Here is a 25,948-nt window from a genome sequence, read left to right as displayed (position 1 = left end):
TGAAGGCACCGTTCATGGCTACCTTCAAGTGAGGAAGGAGCGCATCATTATTGATTCCGATCCAGAGTCTCTTTTGGACGGTGCGCTCGAGAAACGCGAGGAATATGATGTTTGGCAACAGGCTATCTTCAAAGTTGGCGATGATTGCCGACAAGATGTGCTGGCCTTGCAAGTCATCGCGATGTTCAAAAACATCTTCACCAGTATCGGGTTGACTCTTTATCTCTTCCCTTACAGGGTTACCGCAACTGCTGCTGGAGTAAGCGCGTTTCCTTTTCATTGACACTGGACCACGCTTATGTAGTGTTAAAGTGTGGTGTCATCGACGTCGTTCCGAATGCCACATCTCGAGATGAGATGGGAAGAGCCACAGTAAATGACCTGCTTGACTTTTTATTTCGAAATACGGCGGAGAAGAGACTGTCGCGTTCCAGCGTGCTCGCCTCAATTTCATCCAGTCCATGGCCGCTTATTCCGTTGCTTGCTATATCTTGCAGATCAAGGATCGTCACAACGGCAATATTATGATTGATGGCGAAGGGCATATTGTGCACATCGGTAAGTTTTAGTTGTATCAGAGTGCAACTGGCGTTGAACTTGGTGTCAGATTTTGGATTCCTGTTTGATATAGATGAGTTCTGTATTTCACGATTATTGAGATGCTTGCTTACTTTATTTTTGACGCATATTCACGTCCTGGAGTGAGTGCTTATCGTTAGACGACGATGTCTTTAGCAATTGTCTGATCTTGCATTGCGCTTTTCAGGGAGTCAAATTTGAACCTAGCTCCTTCAAGTTAACACACGAGATGGTAGTTCTAATGGGCGGCAGATATTCCCAAGGCTACGAGCTATTTCAACATCTCACAGTGAAGGCTTTTCTCGCTATCCGACCTCATGCAGATCAACTCGTCAGCACAGTCCAGCTCATGCTAGGCACCGGTCTCCCGTCGTTCAAGGGTGAATCCACCATCAAGCGCCTCAAGGATCGTTTTGCGCTCGGGTTGAACGAGCGTCAAGCTGCAGAATGGATGATGGGCATCATCCGCAATGCTCATGAAAATGTGAGGAGCACAGCCTACGATGAGTTCCAACGGGTGCGTCATTTTCCCTTGTATGTATTAGACATGCTCATGTTGTTTGCTCAGATACAAAATGGTAAGTCGGAAGCATACCTGATACGATCCCTCTGGGACCTGAAGCGTTTGCAGGTATACCGTACAAGTAGCAAATGCTACTCAGATTTAGTCATGGAAATTTATCACGGGCTAGTCTACTTCTTGCCTTTGAATCGCGTTTCAAGGCTTGGGGTTCTGAATGTTAGTTTCGACTAGATCTAGAAGGTCTATATTTAGCACTCGTACTTAACTTCCAACATTTCTTATCGATCGACCATCCATTCTTCCCTCTTACCCCAAGCATACCCTCATTTTTTTCATGGAGTTCATTATTCGAAACGTAGATTTTGGAGCGACTGAATATGACGTCACGAAAGCGATCGCAGAGGTTTTACATGCGTGTCCCGGACCATTTGTATCGGATGCCGATGCCCAGCAGCGGCTCATCAATTTTAGAGTCACGCTGGACAAGAACGAGTGTGGAGGCGTTCGTAACAGCGGTTCTGGGACACTCAGACTACCCTCTAAGAGCGTGGGGCTGAAATTCTGTCGGCTTGTTGACGTTGAAGATGGTATCACCATCAAGGTCGGCAAAAAGCGTCTGAAATTCAGACCTACAACCAAGCATATCCCAAACGACATCCTAAACACCCTCGAAAAGGCTCCGTACGTGGACCCGGATATTGCTCAGAAACGGCAGGAGAAGATCGATGCATTAAGTTCAGACTTTCGGATCGCCACAGTACAAATCGGTGTGTTACAAGTTCCCCCATGTACTTTTCGCCCTGGGATACCATCATCTTATTTTCTAGGAACGTTCTATCGCCCTCAAAATGCTCTACCGTTGGGTCCACGTGCCTTCAGTGTGGAATGGGAGCGCGATCTTGTCGATTCTGGGCTTGGGTGGTTGAAATTCGAATACGAACACAAACTGATCCGTGCAAAGGTTTGGCACGCGTTTCATTCTGAATAGAAAAATCACATCATGTAATTGGCCAGGTTGGCGATCCGGCGCGGGGACAACTGTTGTACAGCTTGATCATTAAGTTCGTCAATATCAACAAGATGGCTGTGGGCTACGATTTTGGTAATCAATGTAAGCATGGTGCTCGTAGCTTGGATATCTGAATGTAGAATCTCCCTAGACATATGTTTCGATCTGTTCACACCGCCGATCATCGAGAGAGAAGACGTCAACAGAACCCTTACCGGCACGCGGTTAGATTCGCAGAATTATCGTGATCGCATTGGTGCTCTACATCCAGGGCATGAGCAAATTGCTCCATATGCTCATCACATACGCATCATCCTCTCCGAGCCCGGAGATCTGGACAAGTTCAAGCAGTTCTGTAGAATCGCAGAGCTTCGTCCTCCAATCGACAGCGTCTCCATCGAAGCTACCCGCCAGGAATTCTTCACGAGCAGAAAACTGGCCTCGGTTCAAAAATGGCTGGAATCATTGAGCTCAAACTGGCCTGTAGCCTTTCAGATCGAGGCCCTTCTTCGGAATGGTATTGCAAATACAAAGGAACTCGAGGATTTGTGCCCGTGGATCAATGAACTGATTCGCCACCACCAGCCATCTGCCGCAGCCATCATGCGCTTTTTTGTGATAAGAGCCGCGAGCCGTCCTCCAGGTCAAACAATTCAAACTCGCTTCGAGCAAGTGCTGCAGGGGAGGCTCGGCAATATCCCTCCCGAGGCGCCTCCTGGCCGTTTTTATTGTCACCATGTTACAGTCACTCCGACTCGGCTCATCCTCGAAGGGCCTAACATAATGCAATCGAATCGTGTTATTCGCGAGTATGAAGGCTATGAAGGTAACTTCATTCGAGTCGATTTTCGTGACGAGGATCGTCTCCAGTATCGCTGGGATAGGGAAGTAGATGGGGCGAGCTTTGTCAGGCACCGTGTCGGAGAATTTTTGAAGAACGGATTTAAGCTGGCGGGCAAACATTTCGATTTTTTAGCGTACTCCCAATCTGCCTTGAGGGAGCATGCCGTTTGGTTCGTTAGCTCCTTCCAGCACGCCGCTAAAGGGCCCGTGAACGCACATACCATAAGAAGTGGCTTGGGGGACTTCAGCGGGTGTATTTTTTCCCCTTCGAAGTATGCTGCCCGAATGGCCGTGAGTCGGTTGTTTCTGCGAAACTTCTTTCTAATAGTCTTTCAGCAAGCTTTTACGGCGACAGATCCGTCGGTCGAAATTCATCGGTCACAGTGGTCGGAAATGCCTGATATCGTGGAAAACAATGTCACGTTTTCTGACGGTGTCGGCACCATCAGCGAGGAACTTGGTGATAAAATCTGGGAAATTCTCCGCAGCGCTCGACGAGATGGCGGTGCGTATGCAGTGAAACCTTCGGCTGTAAGTGACTTTGCGCTTCAAAGTACTGTACTGAACAGGATTACAGTACCAAATCAGATTCCTTGGGTACAAAGGTGTCGTGGCTATCGACAAGGAACTCCAGGGAATCCAAATTTGTTTGCGAGAAAGCATGAACAAGTTTAAAGATCATGGCCAAGAGTACGCTATGATAGAGATCGCGCGTCCCGTCGTGAAACCCAACATTCCTCATCTTAACAGGTATTTGCAGTCCTTATTATTTCCTCTGTTCCTTTCATTTCGGGTTTCATCCGTTTCATAATGTGGATGCTAAAGCGACTTGTACAGACCTTTGATTACAGTTCTAGAAGACCGAGGTGCCTCAAAAGAAACCTTTATGGACTTGCAACGAAAGGTCGTCGCGGAGGCACGCACCGCTCACGACTCAGTTGATATCTTTGCGAGGCTCTTGGAAAGCCACGGATTATCTCAACCCTTCCGACTGGCATCGGCATTAAGGAAACTTAACACCCTCGGTCTGGAATTGAAACCGACACTTCTTCAGCGGAACATCGACACCCCCTTTTTGGCACAGATACGATACTGTGCCATTAATCACGTGTTAAGAGCGGTCAAACATGATGCACGCATTCCAATTCCTAACAGCTACATGCTGATGGGTGTCACGGATGAAGGACCTGCTTACGAGAAAAGAGGCCGCTCGAACGTCTTCAAGCTCGCTCCTGGTAAGATATATGGTATGTGACTCATTTCTGACAATTCGCTCTGTTCATTTACCTGCCCCTTAGCGTGTGTTCAAAAACCAGGGGATAATGAGCCCATATGGCTCCATGGTCCTTGTATGGTCTCGAGGAGTCCTGTCATACATCCAGGCGATGGTTCGTCCCTGCTTATCGCAGAAAGTATCGCGATTTAACTCGGGTTTAGTTCAGCAAGCATATGCCATCGGAAAACCTCCAACTGATAAACTCTGCCTTTTTGCTCACCTAAAAAATGTAGTTGTATTCTCATCCACTGGTAGGTGGACGCGTGTTTGAAATATTTCCGTCTACCTATATCTTCGACCATAGGCACAACTTGTTTAGCTAACTCGCTCGGCGGTGGTGATCTTGACGGGTAAGGAATTCCCACCACCGACCGTCCTGAACTGTTGTTCACATCTTTTAGCGATCTCTACGAGATTATACAACATCCACTCTTGATCCTCCCGGATCACCATGATCCAGCGTCCTATCCTTCAAGGTCGCCTTTCAAGATCGATCAACCCAGCACAATTGACGACGTGTGTGATTTTGTTGTGGAATATATCAACTCAGATGTTGTGGTACGTTAATTCCGGGTGAGTGACAGCTGTTCGATAGCTGAGGTGAGCTACAGGGGCTAGTCTCGAGCAAGCACATAATCATTGCAGGCAAGTTCCTATTCTGCGAGAATCGCACACACCCACTGATTCTCCGCAGATCAAGCTAGCGTGTGTAGTGTCATCGAAGTTGTGCACAGCTCGAGCTCACATCATATTATAGGACGGAACATTCAATGAGAGATGCTTAAAGCTCGCAGAGCTTCACAGCCAAGCCGTTGACTACCCAAAGAACGGATTGAAGGTCGATATGGAAGATATTCCTCGCAACCTCATCCCATACAAACCCGATTGGCATGCAGCAGAGGTGGAGTCGCCCCGACCGACAGATTATTATGAGTCAGACCGCGCCTTGGGCCACCTATATCGTAACATTCAGCTCGAGGAAATACCCCCCTACCATCCTCAGCAGCTAGAGAAGCCACCGAGTGACCTGATTTCCGTTACACTTCGTCCTTTAGTTAAACGACAACTAGAGCGTCGCGAGAGACCTTCGAAACTCAAGGTCTCTATGGACAGCATATACTCAGCATACCTGGATGAACTCATCTACGTTGCAACCTGCCATACACTCTCACGGGTACCTGGTGCACGCCTACGCGAGGATGAGATCGTCGTCGGAACTATCCTTGCCAAGTGCTCGCAGAAGAGTTGGAAAAGTAATCGGACATATGCAATGAGAGAATGCATTTCTGTCCTCGTTCACGATATTCGACGCAGAATGCTACCGGATAGTATGGAGAGCGCGTCGCCTGATGATCTGCGGGATGGCTTAGAGAACGGGTGGTCTGCTTGGGCGCACAGTCACGAGAAGAGTAATTCAAAAGAGGCTTATGGCGCGCAAAGCTTCGGTTTGGTTGCGTTGGGAGTCGTGCTGGACTGTCTGGAGAAGCTGCAGGAAATTTCCTTACCACCAGCTTAAGGTATAATTGTACGACGTTTGGCCATGGGCTCAGCTGATATGTACGAGTAGACAGTTGGTAGAAAGTGGCATAACTCGAATGAGAAGAGGTGGTAATTGTCAGGTCACGTGATCTTTGCCACAGACGCGTCTACGCCGTATGATTATCGATCCGGGTTCATTACTTCGAAACCACTACCTTCAGCCCCGGAAAATCGATACTAGAGCAGTCAACGGTAAGAAACATCGCGTCAATGAGATACTTACAGCGTTGGCACTGAATCTTCGCCTCTCTTGATATAATCAATTAGCCCGCAACGCTTCTCGCACCAGCCTGCTTGTAAAAGTCACGTTCACTAACCTGTGTAAGGACAAACCTGATAACCACAGGTATGTCTTGAAATAATATCGGGGCTCTTGAATTTTTGACCACTTTGATCGCGGTGTTGGTCTTGGTCATATCTTCTGTGTGCCAGCGATCCCGTTCACTGAACTTTGCTAAGGAGGATGCCAAGCAAGAAGGATAATTGTCCTCTTTCATTAGAAGCAAGGGCCAGAACCACGTTCGCGGCTGCCCGGACAGAAAGCGCCAAACTTGTGGAGGAAACAAATGCCTATATGTAAGTAGCTCAACACTCTCCTGCGCGACTGACAAGCCTTCTTCGCATTCGAAAGTGATTCGGTACAGACCACTCTAGCCTATATGAAGGAGCAACACGAAACAAATCGCTCCGACCTCCCAGCGCGACTCAAGGTCGATGAGGTACGTCTCAAAGAGAACAGCCACCGAATCATTATCTTTCATTGACGGTCTCCAAGGAGAAGATTGATGCATTGTGTGCAGCCTACTCACCGTTACTCGACGGAGTCGTTCACCAGCGCATACAAACTGAGGATACGATGAAGACTACGGGTGAGTCCTAGCGTATTCACAGCGCATATACCCAGCATGATCAATAATTATGCACAGTGGAAGCATGGGAAGTAGACATGCGCAAATCACGAAAGAGGCTGATGGAGAAGGCAAAGGCACGCCTTGATGATGCACGAGAAAAGCAGAAGGTCTGAGACTGATGTATTCTCTCGAGGAGTAACGGAGCTTAACGTGCAACCCACCCACAGCTCGCCATGGATGCCTCCGAACTCGTGAAACATTACAAAGCACTCGTCCTTGGGCGGTAAATATTTTTCCGAGTGCTTTCCAGTTACGTTCGCAGTCTATGTTCCCTCTCTCTGAAATTCGCACGTGTTTTCCTCGTCTCCTGATGAATCAAGTGACTGGTCTTAGTCGGTCAACCTGTTCTTATCGCAAGGTCACTGGGCTCCATGGTTTTACTGAGTGTGAGACATCGATAACTAGAATAAATCTCACCAATTCACTGGCAGAACGATGGAGGCGATCGTGCTTAGGGGACGGTTGCGATATTTCAGGTCGAAGATTCAGGTATTCGGACATGAACACGCGTAGTATCATGTTCCATCGGCGCATGGTTAATAGGTCAAGTGCTGAGGCATCATCCTAGAGAATGTCGGGTCAACAGTAAAAAAACGACCATGAGAACGACAACGAACCCCAAGAGTGTGCCAGACACGCGGGAAAGGATATGCAATAATATGAAGAATGTTGACGCCTTTGTGTAGAAAGGGTACGTGATCATCTCCGATGTAGCCGTAGCTGTATTGGTTCCCAGACCCCGTTCGAGGTAAGAAGAAACTGCGGAAGTTTGAAGACGTTTCGGATGCATCAAGAGCACCGGCATCCTTGAGTCGAGTTTCTGCGGAAATCATGGCATCAAATAACCAAGCCGTGTCAATGAAATAAGACCGTATTGTCGGGTTCGGGGCACCGAGGAGATCGAGGAGGATGATGTGCTCTATAGTCGATAACTCTGTCAAACTTGCATGCCCAAGCAGCCGCCGTTTAGAATTAGGTGCTATGTAAGTTGTTGACCATTTGTTCGCGAGATGTCTAGATGGAAGTACGCCCATGGTTTAGTTGTCACGTCATGCTTAAAGGAATGGCTGACCTAGCCCCATAAACAGAGTCTGTGTCAGTCCAATCTTTGAAGGCTTCCTCGCCATCAAAGAACACAAGTTGAAGGGTTGTATCTGCCACATCTTCATCATCTTCATATCCATCCTCGAGACGTTGTTTGCGCTGGTCGAGAAGGGGGTTCAAGGTCTCTGCTAGGTCGAGCATCATAGCGCATGGTGCTGCGGAATCTGTCGCACCTAGGAACTGATTGGCTTAGTACGCAGCTTCTCTGGTAGTAGACTACAATTGAAAACTTTGCTAAGCACCTGATTATCTGGGTAGTTGGGGAAGAACTTGCTGTCATAGTGCGCAGACAATATGACACGGCGCGAGGCGGCTGGGTCTTTTGTCGCAATGATGTTGGTGAATGAACGGGGGCCATATGGAGTATTGTCGGTAAAGGTGTCCTCTTCGACATGCCAATCCAAAACCTTCAAAGAGGACAAGATGTATTCACGAACGAAAGTTATATTTTCACTTCCGACTTTTACAAGTACTTGGCTCAGTCCTGACGTTTAACTTGGGAAGTAGAGAGACATACCAGCACGCGGTATGAGGATTTAGAAAGATGAGAAGTGGGATTGTTGGTGTCTACGTTTGCGACTGGGTCCGCGGCATCTGCTAGAGCCAAAATTTGTTCGGTGGTCAACTGGGTGAAATCACGTTGCCCAAGCGTCGAGCCTTGTATCGTGAGCGTGCACCACGATAAAAACGATAGCAGCAAGCTCAGAAATGAAGACTGGCAGTGTGGTCGAAGTTTCATTGAGCCCAACAGGAGAGGGGATAGATCGACTTGGAACACGACAAACCACGTCAACGGTCACTGCCACTTTCTCTCCTTCACGCCTATGGCAATTTTCAGCCTATGGGTGAGTTTCCCTTCAAGCAATTATCCAAAACAGCTACTCAAACATGGTGTAAAAGGTCATTAACAAAGCTGGTGGCCTGGTCTACCAGCGCAATTTCGCAGGTTCTTCATAACGAATAAGAGTTCCAGAATGCCTTGTTCATGACCGAGTCCTTCTCAGATGGCCTCGCTCAGCTCACCTCAAACGAGTACTTAGTCCTCGCTGGCACTCTGCATGGCATTCACGCTATTACAAGTCGCTTGTCTCCCACTGGTTCGAGCTCAGGTGCACAGGTCATCGAAGCGGAGTCGTTTAAGATGACCATCTTGTTGACCGCGACAGGTGATTGGTCTCTGCTCTCACGGATAGCCCTCTTACATGGAATTTACAGGAACGAAATTCGTCCTCCTCACATCCTTGGCAGAGACAACAGCGGAATCGGTTCTCCAGAGAGTGTACGAGGCCTACGCAGACGCTGTCATGAAGAACCCATTTCACACTCCGGAGATGCCAGTTCGCAGCGAGGGGTTTGACACACGGATTACGAGTCTTATTGGCACGGGACAAACATAATATTCAAACTTCATACCGAATGTTAGTTCTTTGTTTTCGACAAGGCCAAGAAAGTTGCGAGTCTGATAGTTTGATATAGCATCGTCTTTGATTGATGAAACATTTTTAGCACTGTCGAATCACTAATCTTGAGTGTTCCCAACCATGCAGCTTCATCATTGACATATTATCCTCTACCATTCACGACTGTCGATAATACTGCTACTAAGTGATCGATCTCTGCATTCTCAGTTGGCAAGGTTCTGAGTCACGTGATTATCTCGCATATGCACAAATACGCGTCGCGTCTTCGTTTCAACTCCTTCCGTCTTCCCTTATCCACACAAATACCGGAGAATACCCCTTAAAGTTCTAAGACGCTCAGACAAACTTCTAACTGCAATCATGCAGATGCAACGGACGGTAGCGAATACAGAAGTACAGGTACTAATCTTCAAGTTGTCGTCAGCCTGGACTTGATTGTTCTTTAGACAATAAGCAGCAAGCAGAGTTTGGAGTGTGTTCAGACGTTGCTAAAAGCTGGTCTTGGATGTATAGCATACTTGAGGCGTGTTTCCTATCAGTCCTCCAATTCTTATCTCACCTATAATCTCAGGGGTCTTCTACCAGCCGAGAACTTCGGTGAATGTGAGTATTCACGAACATAACCGATCAACACTAACTAAGTATACACATAGATCGACTTTCATCTCAACACAATGGAAGAGCCTCCATTTCGTCCGGCTCCTTCTCTTCAGACGCATCTACCGGACTGAATATCAGTGGTGTCACAATCATGACCCTTAACCGAGGCTTCACCAATGAAGGGGATCGTATAATTGACTACCTAGTGCGCATATATCCACCCATTCTCCGCGATAGGCGCGCATATATCCACGATTTGCCAGGAGAACGGTATATTCGAGGCCGTAGACAAGCAATACCTTCGCAAAGTTATATTCGGCATTTACTTGGTGAGTTCAGATGTACTTGGAGATTCGCCTGTCTGAAATTGAGTGCAGGACAGTAAAGACCCCAACAAGTCTGTCAATTTAGCCTATAACCGTTGCCGTTCTCTGACATGCTACTCACCCAGCTTGGTGGAGGCTTACACGTTCAATTTCCATGTGGGTCTCCGAAATTTCCATATACAGAGTACTGAATGGATTTGGGACGTATAGTACCACAAGCTGCCCGGAAGTGACTCGGCCATACCTATCATGACTCTTGGAGATGAAATGTCGAAGATGTCTCTTGCGCGCTCAGACCCTGTTTCTGAGGCCCTCAAGAAGGGACAGATGCCGACTCTTGGGGAGGTCAAAAGGAGTGTCAAGGTGCACTAAACGTCGCTCACGTGAAATCTTATCGTTCTCAAGCATTTTTTTCAGGCCATGATCAAGTCGCTCATAACCACCATTAATCAGATGGAAAACCTTCCGAGTGCGTGTCACTGCTTTTATTCTATCGAGTTCGACGGCAACGTTATCGTGCAGAGAATCGTTACGGCAATTTCAAATTGTTCTTCAACGAAGATGCCCCAGATGACTATCAGCCCCCTCATTTCCAGGCGGCAGACGCTGAAGCTAATAGATGGTTCTTCACTACCCATGCGGCGGGTGAAGTACCGGAACGAACGAGTATCGGCAGAGTGAATGCAGGATGGCATGGGTAAGCACCAAGAATTCTGCCGCATCAACCTGGATGCATATGCACTTTTTGTTCAGCGTCGACATGAAAGTTGTTTCAGTATCGTCGTATCTTCCTTCTATAACTGAAGACAACAATGCACCATTCGCGGGTATCACATCGCACACAGCTCCGAAATTGACTCCAGTCGAAGAGGCGAGAATTAGGGTAGAGGATGCACAGCTGCAAAAGAAAGATGCGTTGGAGCGCAACATCGTCTGGAGCGTAGATGAAGACGAGGATGCCGAGGGTGAGATGGTAATTGACGAAGGGATTGTTTTGTCCAGGTTCGGTGGCGACGTGCTTATGGCCCCCGTCGGCGTACGCAGCGAAGATGGAGGGGTTCGACCATTCTCTCAAGTCGATACTTCGTCGGCCGCTCATGCACAGTATGGTGGTATCTCGGAGTCGACCCCGATGCGCGTTGGAGACCTGGTTTGTCACTCGTAAATTATTCATCTTACCGTGCTGACGCGCCGCATCAGAACATCAGAAAGGCTGTTCATAACATCGAGGGAACCCAACAGATCCCAGCCACTCAGGAGATTGTGATGGGTTCACCAATACCTGCTCCTAAGGGCCTTTCATTGCCTGCTTCTGACATTGCTTCCTCTGCTTCGGCTATCTCCACTCAAGAGGTTGATACTCAATACCTCAAGGATCTCCTGGGAATGAGGAATGAGATGTCCACGGCGCCTGATTCAGAGATGTTGGGTATGACCTCCATGTGGCGTATTACATGGCACCAAGTGACTGATCTTCTATAGATATGGAGACGCAAACCCTGGAAGCGTCTGTACCATCCCGCAATCCAGGCGTCTCTGTTTTACAGAATCCTCCTCGTAACGGCCATTCTAAGGGCTCCGAGCGGTTGAAAGATGAAGGCCAAGTTGATTGTGACTGCGGGATATCGGTGCGTACGCAGCAAACTCGAAAGAAACACAAGCCAATTCCCCTTTTTGAAAGCTTGACGATGCTTCTCTACTGTGTGAAGGTGGTTGCACCCGTTGGTTCCATGTCTGGTACGCATTTCTGTTTCCCGTACAGATCAAGCCTCTGACGAAGACCTGTCGAGTAGGTGCATGGGGTGCGCGAAATCTCCTTTCCTAATACATGCTATTTCGTTTACCGTCACTTAGATATCACGGTGCACGAGACAAGCGCCTCCCTGCTCGATTTATTTGCCTTGATTGTCGTCTCCGCGGATCACACGATTGGGACATCTTCTCGGGGAAGATTCATGCTGACATGATCGCTCGATACAAAGACCTAGCCCTCTTCAGGTAAACGTCGGCTTGTTACCTTGCGTCATAATTACTTACCTTTTTTCAGGAGGGCCATCAAGATTTTTGAGGTGCATCAGCCCTCCTCGGCGGCACTATTCAGGGAGCACATTGGTCAGTTTAATATGATTTTGACCCCTGCTGTTTTCATTTCATGTATGACTGAAGGGTGTGACACTGCACTGATTGGTCAACTTCTGACGAGGCTAGAAGAAGAAGGTAGGTGTATGATCAGTATTCACCAGATTTTTCCAGGCAAACCCCTTTCTAGGCTTTATTGCAGTTGAAAGCATCGTCTCTGACGAACTAGGCATTGGCGTTACCCGCTCCCACGCAAAAAAGGGCAAGAAAACTAAAACCAAAAAGCAGAAGGAGCTTCAAAAAACCAAATACGTCTTCCTCGTCAAGGCAAAACGATCAAAGGCCTATTCTGATTACTTTGACCCACTTCCGGAAGTTGAGAACCGCCTTATGGGCCTATCTGATACGGTCAGAGATACAATTTACAATCATTCTACGTTGCCAACACGAGATAACACTACTAGGCGCGACGCAAATCCAAAGCAGAACAAACTTTAGTGGCGTAGGATCATCATTGTCTCACACTGCCCGATTGATTATGTGCTGACGCCTACACAGTTCGACTGGGGTTGCAGATTCCAACTTAGGTCCTGAGGTCACGTCACGCCAGGGTTGCTCTGATGACGAATCCCAAACTCAAGAAGCGACTCAGAACGTCCTCACGCTGGCGGTTGTCCATCAAGCCGAAAAACGCAAGGCTGCGACTGATCTGGCGCGCCGCGGGAAACGGCTCAAGATATCAATTGGCTCAGGCGTCGATCTTTGCGACTGAAACTTCCCATGACGCTGCGCTGTGGTCAGTCCTCGTTCAAGTAAAAATCATTACCAAAGCCTGTATATCGATGTGCCGCTCCTCGTTGCTCTGAGCTAGTCTTCTTGTTGTGTACTCCCTCTACTGGTTGAGAATTCTAGGATCATTCGATCGAATTTGTCCGCTTCCATGTGAATTTCGCAAGTTGCTAACAGCAGCACGACGTTATTTTGTGCTGCTTGCTTCGAAAGAGAATTTATCGGGTTCAATAATATTTTGTCGCATCCATGTCGGTCGTGTTTCTTCCACGCAGACTAATTAAATAAGCTTCGGGGGTACAAAGTAAGCTCGTTTCAAGTTTGAATCAGTCAGATATAGTTTCAGGGCGACACCCTTGAAGTCCAAACAAAGCCTGAGATCACTGCTAGGCAATGCCCTCTGCGATCTATTCACGTAATGCCACGGTCACCGGGTTCATATGATCTGCGCCTTCCTGTCTCGTTCACAACACCCTAGTTTGGTGTGTTATGTTGAACTCACGGTGACCCACCCCGCCTTATATTTCCGCATGCTTCTTGACCCTTGAGGTAAAGCCGCATCACGGCGAAACTTTGAATTTTACTGCACCCCCAGAAGCGCTACACTAACCGAGCGATTGACGTCCGATTTGGTGCGTGTTTGTGGATAAATCCATAACGAAGATTGTAGTGAAATGAACAGCAACAAGCCGGTTGTTGTCGAGTAGGTCAAGTAGCTCGTCCAAGAACCAGTCAGGTCTATGATGCACAAGTCGAAGGAGGTAGTGAACATCGTCGAAATGTAAAGTTCGTGGCCGACCAGAAATTCCGTAGTTGTGCTGAATAACGTCGCCAGTCTCTCTCCATAATTTGCAAATGCACCAGAAAGTTCTTTCAGAGAAGCCCACACAAGCCAGAATCTGCTCAAGAGACCAAAGCTGCCGCTCATAGAGGTTGATAGCAGCAAGTTTCACGTCGCGACTGATCTTGCGGAACGGCATGTTCGAGCGACTCAGAGAATTGGGAACTGGTGAAGGTTAACAGAAGAAGTGACGCGCCGCTGAGCTGCGCCTCTCAGGACTCAGGAGAATCATAATTACCATATTTGGTGTGAAGTATTTTATAATTTCAAGTCTTTCCTCGCGTCTGGTACTGCCAACCATTTTGCAAATTGCTGTAAAATCTACACTACGCAAACGCACTCGATGTTACGATATCTCACTTGAAGTGAGTCGCTAGAAATCTACTATAAGTCTCATCCTTGTCCTCGTATCTACGTGAATATTGTTGCCTATATTTCCGTCGTTTTCCGGAGATGTGGTTAGGACTGGTCCTTACTGGCGGACCTCTCGCATAAATTACTCTATACAACACTTCCGCTTTTCAGTTTCATAGGAGTGCGATAGTAAATTGGGAAATGTTCGCGACAACCGTGAAAAACACCTGTGCAGTTATTCAAACGGAGCTTTAAACATGCTTATGATTGAATCTGAGTTTGAATACAGGTATATATCATTCTTTTAGACCTCCCACGCCATCGTCCGCTCTGTCGTGTCCTGAGATATGGGGCCGACAGGACCAGACTTGGGGGAGCGCTTCGGACGTGAAGCCTTTCCTGGGTCGCCTGTAATGTCAAACTTGTTATACCATCATGCTGTCAGTTGCGCCCTGAGATATGGGGCTGACAGGACCATACCAGACCTGTGGGAGCGCTTCGGACGTGAAGCCTTTCCTGGGTCGCCTGTGATGTCAAACTTGTTATACCATCATGCTGTCAGTTGCGCCCTGAGATATGGGGCCGACATGACCATACCAGACCTGGGGGAGCGCTTCGGACGTGAAGCCTTTCCTGGGTCGCCTGTGATGTCAAACTTGTTATACCATCATGCTGTCAGTTGCGCCCTGAGATATGGGGCCGACAGGACCATACCAGACCTGGGGGAGCGCTTCGGACGTGAAGCCTTTCCTGGTTCGCCTGTGATGTCAAACTTGTTATACCATCTTGCTGTCAGCAAACCCATTGAAAATGGGTCCGGAGGATTACAACGTCCTTCTGTCGCATATCCACAGTTTGGACCCCATTCTCACTCTCCAAACGACACAGGAATGTAGCCAGCTCAAGAGTTCCCGTTTTTGTCACACTGTCACACCCTGCCGTTGAACTATTTCATACTCCGCACAAGTGAGATGCACGATGATATCTTCATCGTATTTTGCAAAATTATACAGAATGATAGAAGCGCGCGGGGGAAGATATGCAAGTAATGCTACAGTTGACTATGTGACAGTAAGGTATGATGATAGGTTCTTAATCCCGAGTGCTAGTGTAAATTATAAGGCAGGTGTTCAAGTTGTTGAGGTAGTGCAGGTTGATGATCTTGACCAGTGTTGTTTTTAACCCCGGGTTGTAACTGGTGCGTCCTGCCTTGAATTAACTGGGGTTGATGGGGTTAAATAACAGTTAATTGCTACCAGGCACTAGCTAGTCCGAGTCGTCGATAACAATTGGAATATTCGAGCTCGATGGACCGCTTCCCATGCCCAATGACTCCCCTGGTGCATTCCCGCCAGTGTGCGACTCTTCATCCTCGGGCAGGCTTGACATTAGCTCGTAGAATGATGCTTCACTCTCCATGTTTTTCACGCCCTGGAACAAAAACTCGTCCCATCCAACCTCAACAGACCAATTGAACATATCCCGTATGCGAAACATCCTCTTCTGACCAAAGAAGCAGCGAATTTGTCGTGGCCTGCTACCTTCTGCAGGGCATGAGATGTTCTCCTCAGCTTCGATGACTTCTCCTAACCCAGACTTGTAATCGTCATTGTCGTCGTCGGCATCTTGCCACAACTGCAGCGCAACACATTGGGGTTATCGATGTTTGGGACAAGGTTTTAATGTTGGTTTTTGGGCAAAACTTTAAGTTTCATACGTACAACATTTAAACCTGTCCTAAATGTTGAATACCCCGATGTGACAGCCGAAAATGAGACATAAATGATTTATGTAACACATCAATTGGCAATGACTCACCTTCCTGCGTCAAAATTGCACGATTTCTGACAGCCTGCAATATTCCATGTGCAACAACCTGCTGATCAGCGTTCCCGAGATCCCTTAGCCTTCACCTTGACACAGCATTTACAGTGTGCCTGCCAGTGCACTTTATCAACCTTTATAGGCCCCTGATAGAAATGTTCCCATATCCAGGACTTCTCCCTAGCCATCGGAGAAGCTTTGGAAATTGGAAGGCAATACAGTTCCGGGGGATGGCAGAGAGAGAATCTGAGAGATCAACGATAATAATTGAAAGTTTTCCAACCCCCCATTTAACCCAATTAACTAACCCTACTATCCCTCTGAAAATCACAGATCCATTTAACTAACCTCTTCACCCGTTATAACCAGGTTAAGTTATAACTCTTTCAACGGGTTAGTGACAACACTGATCTTGACCATGCAGGTCTTCGGTGCTAAGACACTAAATTTGACGCATGTGTTTAGTGCCGCATTTTGGCACACCGGAATCTCAATTCATACATCACACTTTGGATGGATTATCACGTCTGGTCGTATTTCTTATACTGCGCGTCATTCTATCAAGAAAGTAGTCCCGGAGATATTTATTTTCACATGGCTTAGGATTACATGCTTCTATGGATCCTCCATACATCCCAAAAATGCCAGGTCCTCCTCGCTCTTCTAACTGTTCTCCATGGCGAGGTGCAGTACTAGTGTGCCCCAGAACACAGAGAGAAGGCCCAGCGATCCTAATAGCCAGTTAGGTCAAGAAACTCAAAGGCAGCAGCAACACGAACCATTTGCAGCACCACTCGTACTGCCACCTCTGCAACCCCAGCTCTCCCCTCTCGAAAATAATGGTGGGCTGCCGCAGATGGATCCTTTTTTTTATTTTTTTATTTATTTTAGCGCAGGACAACAGGATGCAAGCCGTGGACCACAAGTGATGGTAAATCCATTTAAATGCTCTACTAGAAAACACCAGATACTCACCGTAGATAGACTAATGATGGCCTGTATTTGTTCGGGCGTCAGGTACATGGGAGGTCGGTGTTGTCAGAATATCGCCAAGGGACACCATATCAATCTGGCCAGGGAACACCGTATCAAGGGACATCATCAGCACAAGGGACACCATACAACAATGGGGTTTAACATTGCCGGAGGTTCGCCTGATCCATCCACGAATCTGCATTCCACGGTTGCGCAGGTCGTAGCTCAAATGCACCGACTAAAACCTCAAGTCAGCATACTAATCAAGATGCGATAATGAATGCCTCCCTTTAAAAAGTCTTGGAGCGTCTTGACGCAGCGGAAAAGAAGATCGAGAAGCTCGAAAATGAAGGTGCAGACAAGGGCAAACCTCCCAAGAAGGCTGCGACCCCGAACATTTCGAACGAGCATCCAATCTTGGAAGGTAAATCAGCAATTGTTTGAACATCAACAAAGACTCGCAAAATAATATTGAATAGCCTCTCATTCACCCAATTTTCTTCGAGCTGTGTGGTGTAGACCTGTCGCTTGGCAAGGCGAAGCGAGTAGAAGTGTTGATAGCTATCAAACCGTTACCGAACAGAGAACCATTTGAGATCTCGGAAAATTTGATTCCACTGTCGATGCAAAATTTGTTCCAGTCTGTGTCTAACTGCAGTGAGTGCACGGGGGCTTGTAAGTGAAACTTGAAGCAGGTGATAATAATAAAACTCGGTTCCATGCATAAGTCGAGACTTCATCATCGACCAGCAGACCTCACGGGATGATTCGGCGCACATTAGGGAAGTGAGTACTAGTGCAGATGTCTCATAAAATGTTAAATAAAGTGACTCACCTCTCGGAGGGACAGTTTTGCTGATGCACAAGATCTTTAGTATCAGGTTCCAACTCTGGCTCGGTTTCGCTGTCGTCCACCTGGGCGCCTGCCTTGACGGCTGCTGGTACTAGACATAATTGACGTCTATTCAGTAACACAGATCAATGAACATGGGAAAAAGTTACCGTATTCTGGACCTCCAACCAGTGCGTAAGGATTCCCGGCTTATCGGTTCGTGTTTCGCTGTCGTCAGGACCCTCCGAAGTATTAGGTTGTGACCTCGACCGCTTGAGAGGCTTTCGCATTGAAATTTCAACACTACGGGTCCCGGTTTTCTGCACTCGAAAGTGAATTTGAAAGTTTTCAGTTGCGTAGGTAGCTCAAGCTTGATCGTGTTGCGGTCTACCATCATGATAGCGTGAGTACTATGCTAGATAGAGAGGACTTGGAGATATTTTCAAAAACACCTACTTTCATTCAAGTCTACCGTCAAAAGAGGTCGAAAGGATGGATTTACGGATCAGGTTAGTGGTGGGACAGTGAGTGTTTGAAGAGTATGGACGAGGGTCAGGAAAGATGCGGTCGCGAAGTCTGAAAAGACTCTATTTACATTTGTTGCTTCACACCGAGCATCCAGAATCTGTGACACATCTGGTTTGTGTTCGGTCAGTGTCTAAGTACGTTTTGAGTCTGTTTAAACTTGGCTTTTTCCTCCGTTTAGTGTCCGACCAGAAAGTCGTTTCCGCAGTGTAATAATTGGGATCAGAAGAAACTACAAACGTCCAAAATATTGTAAGATATCTGGAATGACATGAACAGCCAGCAAAACAAACATAGGCGCGTCAGTGAACAGCAAGAAAAATAAACATAGGCGCGTCAGTCCAAATGGGACATGAACAGCCAGCAAAACAAGCATGGGCGCGTCAGTCCCAATGGTCTATGAACAGCCAGAAAAACAAACACAGGCGCGGCAGTCCAAACGGGACATGAACAGCCAGCAAAACAAACATAGGCGCGTCAGTCCAAATGGGACATGAACAGCCAGCAAAACAAGCATGAGCGCGTCAGTCCCAACGGTCTATGAACAGCCAGAAAAACAAACACAGGCGCGGCAGTCCAAACGGGACATGAACAGCCAGCAAAACAAACATAGGCGCGTCAGTCCAAATGGGACATGAACAGCCAGCAAAACAAGCATGGGCGCGTCAGTCCCAATGGTCTATGAACAGCCAGAAAAACAAACACAGGCGCGGCAGTCTAAATGGGACATGAACAGCCAGAAAAACAAACACAGGCGCGTCCCCTAACGGTCCATGAACAGCCTGCAAAACAAACAAAGGCGCGTCAGTCCCAACGGTCCATGAACAGCCAGAAAAACAAACATAGGCGGGTCAGTCCCAAGGGTCTATGAACAGCCAGAAAAACAAACACAGGCGCGGCAGTCCAAATGGGACATGAACAGCCAGCAAAACAAACATAGGCGCGTCAGTGAACAGCAAGAAAAATAAACATAGGCGCGTCAGTCCAATGGTCCATGAACAGCCAGAAAAACAAACAAAGGCGCGTCAGTCCCAACGGTCCATGAACAGCCAGAAAAACAAACACAGGCGCGTCAGTCTCTTAACGGTCCATGAACAGCCTGCAAAACAAACAAAGGCGCGTCAGTCCAAATGGGACATGAACAGCCAGAAAAACAAACACAGGCGCGTCAGTCCCCTAACGGTCCATGAACAGCCAGCAAAACAAATATAGGCGCGTCAGTCCCCTAACGGTCCATGCAAAACCCACACAAACCACAGACGCTGAAAGAGTAACTAAGGCAGAGAGAAATCAGTAACTTGGAGGACAAGAAATAAAACATACCGCTGAGAAATTGAAAGAGACGCGGCAGTCCCGCTGGGGACTGCCAGAAAGGGTTGCTGGACGGCAAAGAGACAAAACAAAATTAGTACCTGGATGAAGGTGAATGGAAACATACCTGAACAAAGGCTACAAACTTCAAGGCGCGTCTTTGAACCCTTGCAGCTGCAGTCTGCAAAGGCCCAAAGGACTGACACCAATCTGTCACTTTGCCATAAAAATAAAGCCAAAGATAAAGAATCATAAGACGGAAGGAAATAAATGGTTTGAGAGTGGTTGATAGTTAAGAAAACCAACCGTGTGATCAGACTTGATATACGAACTTTATTTGTTGTTATTTGGGTTGTGGCGACTGAAACGAAGCCGAGTCCCAACGTACCATAACTATCCGCGTTCTAAGATAAGTCAGGACTTAAATTTCTCTATTGACGCGACGCGACGCGACCTACACCTGCAAAATTCGGAAAAGAAGTGTGGGCTAACACGGGTGTTTGCGTCCATTTCAACGATGGGTGCGTTTGATGAGTCTCGCTTCACCCGACCCTAGTTATTTCAACATAGACACCCAAAATACGGTACCCAGATGTAGCATTGCAAAATATATGAAAATAAATCCTAACCCCTCAGTCTAATTGCGGGCCGCTGCGCCGCTTTCTCAAATTCATCCGAGTCTGAGTCTGATTTCAATGTGCTACATTAGTACGCAAGTATGTTGATCTGAAGAAAAGCTTACTCTTGGCCCTCTTCCTGGGCGGCGCCTCCATCTCCACTATCTCAACTGAGGAGTCCGAGTCTGAGCCTGAGTCTGAGTCTGACATTTGCTAGATTAGTACGCAAGTACATCGATTTGAAGAAAAACTTACCCCTGGCCCTCTTCCTGGGCAGCGGCTCCATCTCCACTATCTCAACTGAGGAATCGGAGTCTGAGTCTGAGCTTTCGTCCGAGTCTGATTCTGGTCCGCTAGATCAGCAAATAAGCGAGTAGGATTGAGGAAAAAACATGCCTGTAGGTGGGTCTAATAAGGAGCAGCGTCCTTGTCTCTTTGCAGAGCACCTCAAGCAAGCGCGTTCCGCCCACCCCGTGCATATTTTTCTTGCTCTGTAGCAGGAGTCGCACTCTGGCCTGTTAGTACGCGGGGCAGTTATCCTGGCTCCTAGGCGCGGACTCATAACTACTTCAGAGGGACTTCCAGAGGTTGTTGGCATTTGGAAATGATGAGAGCGTCGGGGGCAGAGATGTGGTAGAAATGATGAGAGCCTGGGACTGACTGTTGGGGGCAGAGATGTGGTGGACCGTGGAAATGATGAGAGCGTTGGGGGCAGAGATGTGGTGGACCGTGGAAATGACGAGAGCGTTGGGGGCAGAGATGTGGTGGAAATGATGAGAGCCTGGGACTGACTGTTGGGGACAGAGATGTGGTTCACTTCTTAGTGACGCGCTCACCATGAAAGGGTTTGTACACAAGGTGCTTTGTCTCTCACACGTCAGGCAGCGTTCTGCAGACCGCGCTTTGTTACCTGGAAGCTACCCGCGCAAGGGTTCCAGAGCTAGTCACGCAGGAGAAGGGGCATTCTGGGTCCACTTGCGAAAAGGTGTCGGTTGAACGTATCATTCAAGGTGAGGTCAGCCATATCATCCCCGAGCGTGATGCGATCACTCGGTCTGCTAGCTATACGAGCATTCAATGATCGAGCAAAATGAGCGGCGATGATGAACGAATTTCCGAGAAGGCCTCCATGCGCCTAACTCACCTTCGATGTCCTCGACCTGTTCTTTCCCCGCGATGTCGTATTCTCCTTCGGAAAGACCATCGCGGAAAAAGATAATCTGCATCGGCGTAGCCCTGTTACGTTCGCCGAATTCATCGCTCGCTCGCTTTTGATAGTTGGACAATATGAGTACGCAGCAGACGGAACAGTGCTCATGTAGACAAACTCAGTAATCCATCTCAACGTTTTCTAGACTTGTGTTTCCCTCTACCAACCTCCTTTCCTACCATCTCCAAAAAAAAGGTCTGCATAGGAAATGCGGGCCTTGGCACGCCCACCCTATCATGAACTTTATCCTTCATGAAATGAGCGACGACGAATCGTTCTCCATTAATCCAAGGCCCAACAGCATGTTCCAGAACTTTACCGGAAACGAACAGCATGGTGCCAGGAAAATAATCTAGCTCAGCTCCCACATCCGCTAACCTCATTGTTGCAGTATGGCCGGCGCCCAGACTGACTAGAAGATCATACAGGGTAGGCGCTCCCCCAGGGTCTCTATGGCTCAATGTGACCCGATTCACAATAATTTCTAATCCAGAAAATATTGAGGGCCATTGAGACGCAGCAGCCGATTTCTTTGGGTAACTTGAACGAATTTTTCGTAGTACCTCTGAAACAGCGGTGGAACCTGCTTGAAATAAATCGGGAGCCACGGCGGCTGCGATGGCATTCCAGAACGATTCCGTAGTTGACAAGGCCGCTAGCCAACCTTGGACTTCTGGAGAGGAGTAAGACGCCGACGTGACGAGCGGATCTTGAAGTCTCTATTTAAAATTTGTATTCGACGCGGACAAACGTCGGAGGAAGATAAAACTTACTTCATGTCTTTGCATAAAATATGCAGGCGATATCGTTACTCTCCCCGCCCCAAATTCCCCTCCGCCTTCAGGTGCGCAAAAGCCCTTAGATCGCCAAGGAATTTTTTGCGTCGATCCTGACGTTGGGAGCGATCGAAGAAGTATGTCTCGTAGCCCTTTAGTTGCTGCGTTGGCATGGATCTATGTGTGTGATAAATCAGCAGTAAAGTAGCCGGATACTCATGAAACGCACCACCCGAGAGGGCGACAAAATGTCGGGTAGATAGATCGTCAAAATTTTACCGTGCTTGTCCACAATGGTAGCTGGTGCCGAAATCCTACCCAATTCAGCCTTGGGGAAGAATTTTCGAAGTCTCTCAGGTTCAGTACTGGGCAACCCATCTTCGTTGGGTGGCGATAACTTGACCATTTCACAGTAGCGATCAGCATCCCATTCTACATAATCTGACGCCCAGTACGCGATCAGAAGTTGTCCCAGTAGTGCTCAAAACAGTAGCTCACATGGGTTCGCCATGGCATGCACGATAGTCAGGGCGGCTCTGTTCAATTTCATATTCTGATACCGATACAGAACAGTCGACTGCGTCGTGATCTGCCGTTAAGCAACTGCGGAGCTGCAACGAGATTCTTAACCTCGATTGATCCGGTCAGCTGCTTCTGAAGTCAAGAATTAACAATAGCAAATGACATACCTTGCCTTGTGAAGGAGGTTGGATTCTACAATACCTTGCTTGAGAACCTTGACAGTAGAAGAATCCCTCATTAATTCACGGATTCTGGTAGTGAGAGCTGCCTGCAGCCTGTTGGACTTGTCCTTTAGTTCTTCCATGAAGAAAGAAAAGGTTGAAACGCCTCTTCGGTTCTCCGCATTTTCAACCAATTTAGAATGACGTAAATTAAGGTTGGATTACCGACTTCTACCAGCGGATTGAGCGCATCCTACCAAACGAGTCGACGGCGCGGGTCGCTGCTGAGATCAACGCGCTTAGTTGCTATACTCGACTGCAAACGTTACGCACTAGAGCGCAAGCGCCGCGCATAACTTACTTCGCGCAGCGTTTGCGGGCGGTTGAAAATCACAGGGTCACGTGGTCGGTTCGCCAGATCAAGGATTTACATGTATGCAAGCGTCGCGTGCTACTGCGTTGACTAGAGTAAATAAGGCAAGTAAAATAAGAATCGATGCATGACTTGGATGGAGTGGCCAGCTCCATCCCAGCCTTGCATCGGGTATGTACGAACATAAGAAAAAGTAAATAGTAAAAAAAGTAAATAGCGCCCCCAAGAACCTGCAGGATGCGTCAACACCGAGTAGAAACCGAGGCGATCACTTAACTCATGCAGAGATCCGATCCCGACGAAGACGTTCTTGAAGAAACTCTTCAATTCTTCAATTGCCAGATCTTGGGGGAATCGGGGCGGAGGTCCAGCGCACGAACGTCGTTCTGCTTCAAAACAGCAATGGCAAATGAACCTGAGATGGGGTATCAGCGCTGACGCGTAGCAATTATATGGAACTTACTGGAAGTATCCGCGCTATAACTCTAAGCCTCCACCGAGGCCCTGTATGCCGGCGTCTTTGGTGAAGAACGCTCAAGCGTTGTTCGGATATTTTCTACATAAAAGAAATGAGCGTCTCCAATAAACGATACAAAATTCGTACCTGGTGGATGATCAGCTGCAACATGCTGATAGCTGTCAGACTTGCAAAGTCAAGGAGGCGGCAGTCCCTTAATGGATCATGCAGTGCCAAATAAATCCCCCAGACTCACAGAGGCGTCAGTCCCTTCATGGATCATGCAGCGCCAAATGAATCCAGGAGGTGGCAGTCCCTTAATGGATCATGCAGTGCCAAATAAATCCCCCAGACTCACAGAGGCGTCAGTCCCTCAGGGATCATGCAGCGCCAAATAAATCCCCCAGATTCACAGAGGCGTCAGTCCCTTAATGGATCATGCAGCGCCAAATAAATCCCCCAGATTCACAGAGGCGTCAGTCCCTTAATGGATCATGCAGCGCCATATGAATCCAGGAGGCGTCAGTCCCTCAGGGATCATGCAGCGCCAAATAAATCCCCCAGACTCACATAGGCGGCCGTTCCTTGGTAGTCCATGCACAGCGCAAATCAGAGAGGCGGCAGTTCCTTGGTAGTCCATGCACAGCGCAAATCAGAGAGGCGGCAGTTCCTTGGTGGTCCATGCACAGCACAAATCAGAGAACCGCTGAAACGCTCAGGCGCTAGTTAGTTAGGGTTAGTTAGTTAGTTAAGGATAGGAATTAAAATGCACCGCCAGGCAAATTCAAAGAGACGGCAGTCCCCAATGGGGGACTGCCAGAAAGGTTCCTAGACGTCAAAAAGGCAAACAAGTCAGTAGATGGTTGAATGGAGACAGAAACATACCTGTACTTCAAGGCGTTGCCTTTGAACCCTTGCAGCTGCAGTCTGCAAGGGCCCAAAGGAGTGACGGCCATAAGAACAGAGATCATAAGATGTAAGTGCGGTTGAGAAAACAAACCGTGGGAACTGAATGGCGCGTTGTTGATAAACCAACTATGTTTGTCGTTGTTTGGCAAGCCGCGTCGCAAACGCTGAGTGCACGTGACAATACGCAAACACATACAAATATTGGACTTGGAATGTTTTCGACTTGAAATCGCGTCGACCAAAACTTCATCCGTCCTTGTTAACAAACTCGAATGCTTTTGACTTCAACGAGCGAGCGCTAACATGTGGTAAGTTCAGCCTTACTACTCCCATCGTCGAGTTGCTAGGAACGAGTTTAACGCTGGACAGGGTTAGTTAGTAATGTATTAGTCTCCCCTATCCTTAGTGTTTTCAACGGGTACCAGACCTGGGGTACGACCCACGGAGGGTATACCCGCAGGTCTCTATGAATTATACATAGTACGAGATAACCAATGTACTAGCTTACCGACCTTCTAAGTCCAGTCTCCCATTTCCAGGAGGAGATTCAGACTAACAGCGCACTACCATAGGATTCGCTGTGCACGCCATTAAGCGTTTGCTAGCGTTCGAAAGCTCCATTCGTCAGCATCATTTCAAGCCCTTAATCGACACGATCGGCGCGGTTCTCCTCTCACAGTGCGTATTTCATCTTCCCCTCCTTGCAACCTTATCAAAGTCAAATCTAGCTCGTATCTCGCCCGTACCTGCGCCGTTTCCCTCGATTCCGGATACGTTCGAAAGCCCCATTCGTCAGAATCATTTCAAGCCCTTACTCGACACGATCGGTGCGGTTCTCCTCTCACAGTGCGTATTTCCTCTTCCCCTCCTTGCAACCTTATCAAAGTCAAATCTAGCTCGTATCTCGCCCGTACCTGCGCCGTTTCCCTCGATTCCGGATACGTTCGAAAGCCCCATTCGTCAGAATCATTTCAAGCCCTTACTCGACACGATCGGTGCGGTTCTCCTCTCACAGTGCGTATTTCCTCTTCCCCTCCTTGCAACCTTATCAAAGTCAAATCTAGCTCGTATCTCGCCCGTACCTGCGCCGTTTCCCTCGATTCCGGATACGTTCGAAAGCCCCATTCGTCAGAATCATTTCAAGCCCTTACTCGACACGATCGGTGCGGTTCTCCTCTCACAGTGCGTATTTCCTCTTCCCTTCCTTGCAACCTTATCAAAGTCATATTTAGCTCGTATCTCGCCCGTACCTGCGCCGTTTC

General features: G+C 47.9%; 10 protein-coding genes across 10 annotated transcripts; 7 read left to right on the top strand and 3 right to left on the bottom strand.

The window, feature by feature from the left end:
- Positions 1-583: 583 nt before the first annotated feature.
- On the top strand, positions 584-1,332 carry EDB91DRAFT_377931 (phosphatidylinositol 4-kinase alpha-like protein). The gene is made up of 4 exons (XM_041327057.1): positions 584-701; positions 767-1,096; positions 1,148-1,157; positions 1,211-1,332. The coding sequence occupies exons 1-4, from the start codon at positions 660-662 to the stop codon at positions 1,225-1,227; spliced, it is 399 nt and encodes a 132-aa protein (XP_041168790.1). The 5' UTR covers positions 584-659; the 3' UTR covers positions 1,228-1,332.
- Positions 1,333-1,436: 104 nt separating this feature from the next.
- EDB91DRAFT_1065207 (RNA dependent RNA polymerase-domain-containing protein) lies at positions 1,437-5,746 on the top strand (the record flags this gene model as incomplete). The annotated part of the gene is made up of 14 exons (XM_041314769.1): positions 1,437-1,869; positions 1,930-2,063; positions 2,117-2,213; positions 2,263-3,245; positions 3,291-3,485; positions 3,532-3,704; positions 3,792-4,201; positions 4,253-4,342; positions 4,392-4,481; positions 4,535-4,580; positions 4,632-4,788; positions 4,842-4,879; positions 4,935-4,944; positions 4,988-5,746. 14 exons carry the CDS (start codon positions 1,437-1,439, stop codon positions 5,744-5,746), a joined length of 3,615 nt encoding a protein of 1,204 aa, XP_041168789.1.
- A 346-nt stretch (positions 5,747-6,092) lies between these two features.
- EDB91DRAFT_1179401 (uncharacterized protein) lies at positions 6,093-7,027 on the top strand. The gene is made up of 6 exons (XM_041320438.1): positions 6,093-6,115; positions 6,202-6,345; positions 6,401-6,488; positions 6,545-6,638; positions 6,696-6,787; positions 6,848-7,027. The coding sequence occupies exons 2-6, from the start codon at positions 6,233-6,235 to the stop codon at positions 6,905-6,907; spliced, it is 447 nt and encodes a 148-aa protein (XP_041168788.1). The 5' UTR covers positions 6,093-6,115; positions 6,202-6,232; the 3' UTR covers positions 6,908-7,027.
- A 1-nt stretch (position 7,028) lies between these two features.
- Positions 7,029-8,523, bottom strand: EDB91DRAFT_1240492 (uncharacterized protein; the record flags this gene model as incomplete). The annotated part of the gene is made up of 5 exons (XM_041322027.1): positions 7,029-7,244; positions 7,298-7,694; positions 7,753-7,964; positions 8,027-8,244; positions 8,298-8,523. 5 exons carry the CDS (start codon positions 8,521-8,523, stop codon positions 7,029-7,031), a joined length of 1,269 nt encoding a protein of 422 aa, XP_041168787.1.
- Positions 8,524-8,582: 59 nt separating this feature from the next.
- EDB91DRAFT_1179383 (transport protein particle complex subunit) lies at positions 8,583-9,404 on the top strand. The gene is made up of 4 exons (XM_041320437.1): positions 8,583-8,629; positions 8,685-8,730; positions 8,789-8,950; positions 9,000-9,404. Exons 1-4 carry the CDS (start codon positions 8,609-8,611, stop codon positions 9,179-9,181), a joined length of 411 nt encoding a protein of 136 aa, XP_041168786.1. The 5' UTR covers positions 8,583-8,608; the 3' UTR covers positions 9,182-9,404.
- On the top strand, positions 9,383-13,155 carry EDB91DRAFT_377436 (HORMA domain-containing protein). Its single transcript, XM_041327056.1, has 20 exons — positions 9,383-9,604; positions 9,652-9,728; positions 9,777-9,808; positions 9,859-10,010; positions 10,069-10,134; positions 10,183-10,202; positions 10,257-10,287; positions 10,342-10,494; positions 10,549-10,600; positions 10,654-10,828; positions 10,885-11,281; positions 11,332-11,560; positions 11,614-11,759; positions 11,813-11,868; positions 11,925-11,933; positions 11,986-12,129; positions 12,179-12,243; positions 12,298-12,348; positions 12,401-12,618; positions 12,675-13,155. The coding sequence occupies exons 1-20, from the start codon at positions 9,566-9,568 to the stop codon at positions 12,714-12,716; spliced, it is 2,154 nt and encodes a 717-aa protein (XP_041168785.1). The 5' UTR covers positions 9,383-9,565; the 3' UTR covers positions 12,717-13,155.
- Positions 13,156-14,498: 1,343 nt separating this feature from the next.
- EDB91DRAFT_1257321 (uncharacterized protein) lies at positions 14,499-14,999 on the bottom strand (the record flags this gene model as incomplete). The annotated part of the gene is made up of 4 exons (XM_041324289.1): positions 14,499-14,602; positions 14,675-14,719; positions 14,792-14,836; positions 14,909-14,999. 4 exons carry the CDS (start codon positions 14,997-14,999, stop codon positions 14,499-14,501), a joined length of 285 nt encoding a protein of 94 aa, XP_041168784.1.
- Positions 15,000-15,460: 461 nt separating this feature from the next.
- On the bottom strand, positions 15,461-15,804 carry EDB91DRAFT_1257320 (uncharacterized protein; the record flags this gene model as incomplete). Its single annotated transcript, XM_041324288.1, has 2 exons — positions 15,461-15,738; positions 15,786-15,804. 2 exons carry the CDS (start codon positions 15,802-15,804, stop codon positions 15,461-15,463), a joined length of 297 nt encoding a protein of 98 aa, XP_041168783.1.
- Positions 15,805-17,009: 1,205 nt separating this feature from the next.
- Positions 17,010-18,606, top strand: EDB91DRAFT_1089061 (uncharacterized protein; the record flags this gene model as incomplete). Its single annotated transcript, XM_041316554.1, has 9 exons — positions 17,010-17,166; positions 17,211-17,243; positions 17,292-17,417; positions 17,513-17,668; positions 17,722-17,779; positions 17,971-18,016; positions 18,190-18,228; positions 18,293-18,349; positions 18,532-18,606. 9 exons carry the CDS (start codon positions 17,010-17,012, stop codon positions 18,604-18,606), a joined length of 747 nt encoding a protein of 248 aa, XP_041168782.1.
- Positions 18,607-24,372: 5,766 nt separating this feature from the next.
- On the top strand, positions 24,373-25,868 carry EDB91DRAFT_1089059 (uncharacterized protein; the record flags this gene model as incomplete). Its single annotated transcript, XM_041316553.1, has 8 exons — positions 24,373-24,502; positions 24,556-24,628; positions 24,655-24,753; positions 25,005-25,060; positions 25,259-25,364; positions 25,415-25,532; positions 25,573-25,700; positions 25,751-25,868. Coding segments are annotated over 8 exons (828 nt in total), but the record flags the coding sequence as incomplete, so codon positions are not given.
- Positions 25,869-25,948: the final 80 nt, after the last annotated feature.

Source organism: Suillus paluster (genome assembly GCF_016628075.1).
Source record: "Suillus paluster strain FC165 chromosome Unknown EDB91scaffold_274, whole genome shotgun sequence".
Classification (NCBI taxonomy): Eukaryota; Fungi; Basidiomycota; class Agaricomycetes; order Boletales; family Suillaceae; genus Suillus; species Suillus paluster.
The sequence above is the reverse complement of the archived record's forward strand: the minus strand, read 5'-3'. Positions and strand labels throughout refer to the sequence as shown.

Coding starts and splice junctions, on each gene's coding strand:
- EDB91DRAFT_377931 (XM_041327057.1), top strand. CDS start 660: ATGCTTGCTTACTTTATTTTTGACGCATATTCACGTCCTGGA. Junction 702..766: donor ACGCATATTCACGTCCTGGA/GTGAGTGCTTAT, acceptor TGCGCTTTTCAG/GGAGTCAAATTTGAACCTAG.
- EDB91DRAFT_1179401 (XM_041320438.1), top strand. CDS start 6,233: ATGCCAAGCAAGAAGGATAATTGTCCTCTTTCATTAGAAGCAAGGGCC. Junction 6,639..6,695: donor GGATACGATGAAGACTACGG/GTGAGTCCTAGC, acceptor AATTATGCACAG/TGGAAGCATGGGAAGTAGAC. Junction 6,788..6,847: donor ATGCACGAGAAAAGCAGAAG/GTCTGAGACTGA, acceptor ACCCACCCACAG/CTCGCCATGGATGCCTCCGA.
- EDB91DRAFT_1179383 (XM_041320437.1), top strand. CDS start 8,609: ATGGCAATTTTCAGCCTATGG. Junction 8,731..8,788: donor CTACCAGCGCAATTTCGCAG/GTTCTTCATAAC, acceptor AGTCCTTCTCAG/ATGGCCTCGCTCAGCTCACC. Junction 8,951..8,999: donor CATCTTGTTGACCGCGACAG/GTGATTGGTCTC, acceptor TGGAATTTACAG/GAACGAAATTCGTCCTCCTC.
- EDB91DRAFT_377436 (XM_041327056.1), top strand. CDS start 9,566: ATGCAGATGCAACGGACGGTAGCGAATACAGAAGTACAG. Junction 10,135..10,182: donor TTATATTCGGCATTTACTTG/GTGAGTTCAGAT, acceptor AATTGAGTGCAG/GACAGTAAAGACCCCAACAA. Junction 10,829..10,884: donor GTGAATGCAGGATGGCATGG/GTAAGCACCAAG, acceptor CTTTTTGTTCAG/CGTCGACATGAAAGTTGTTT.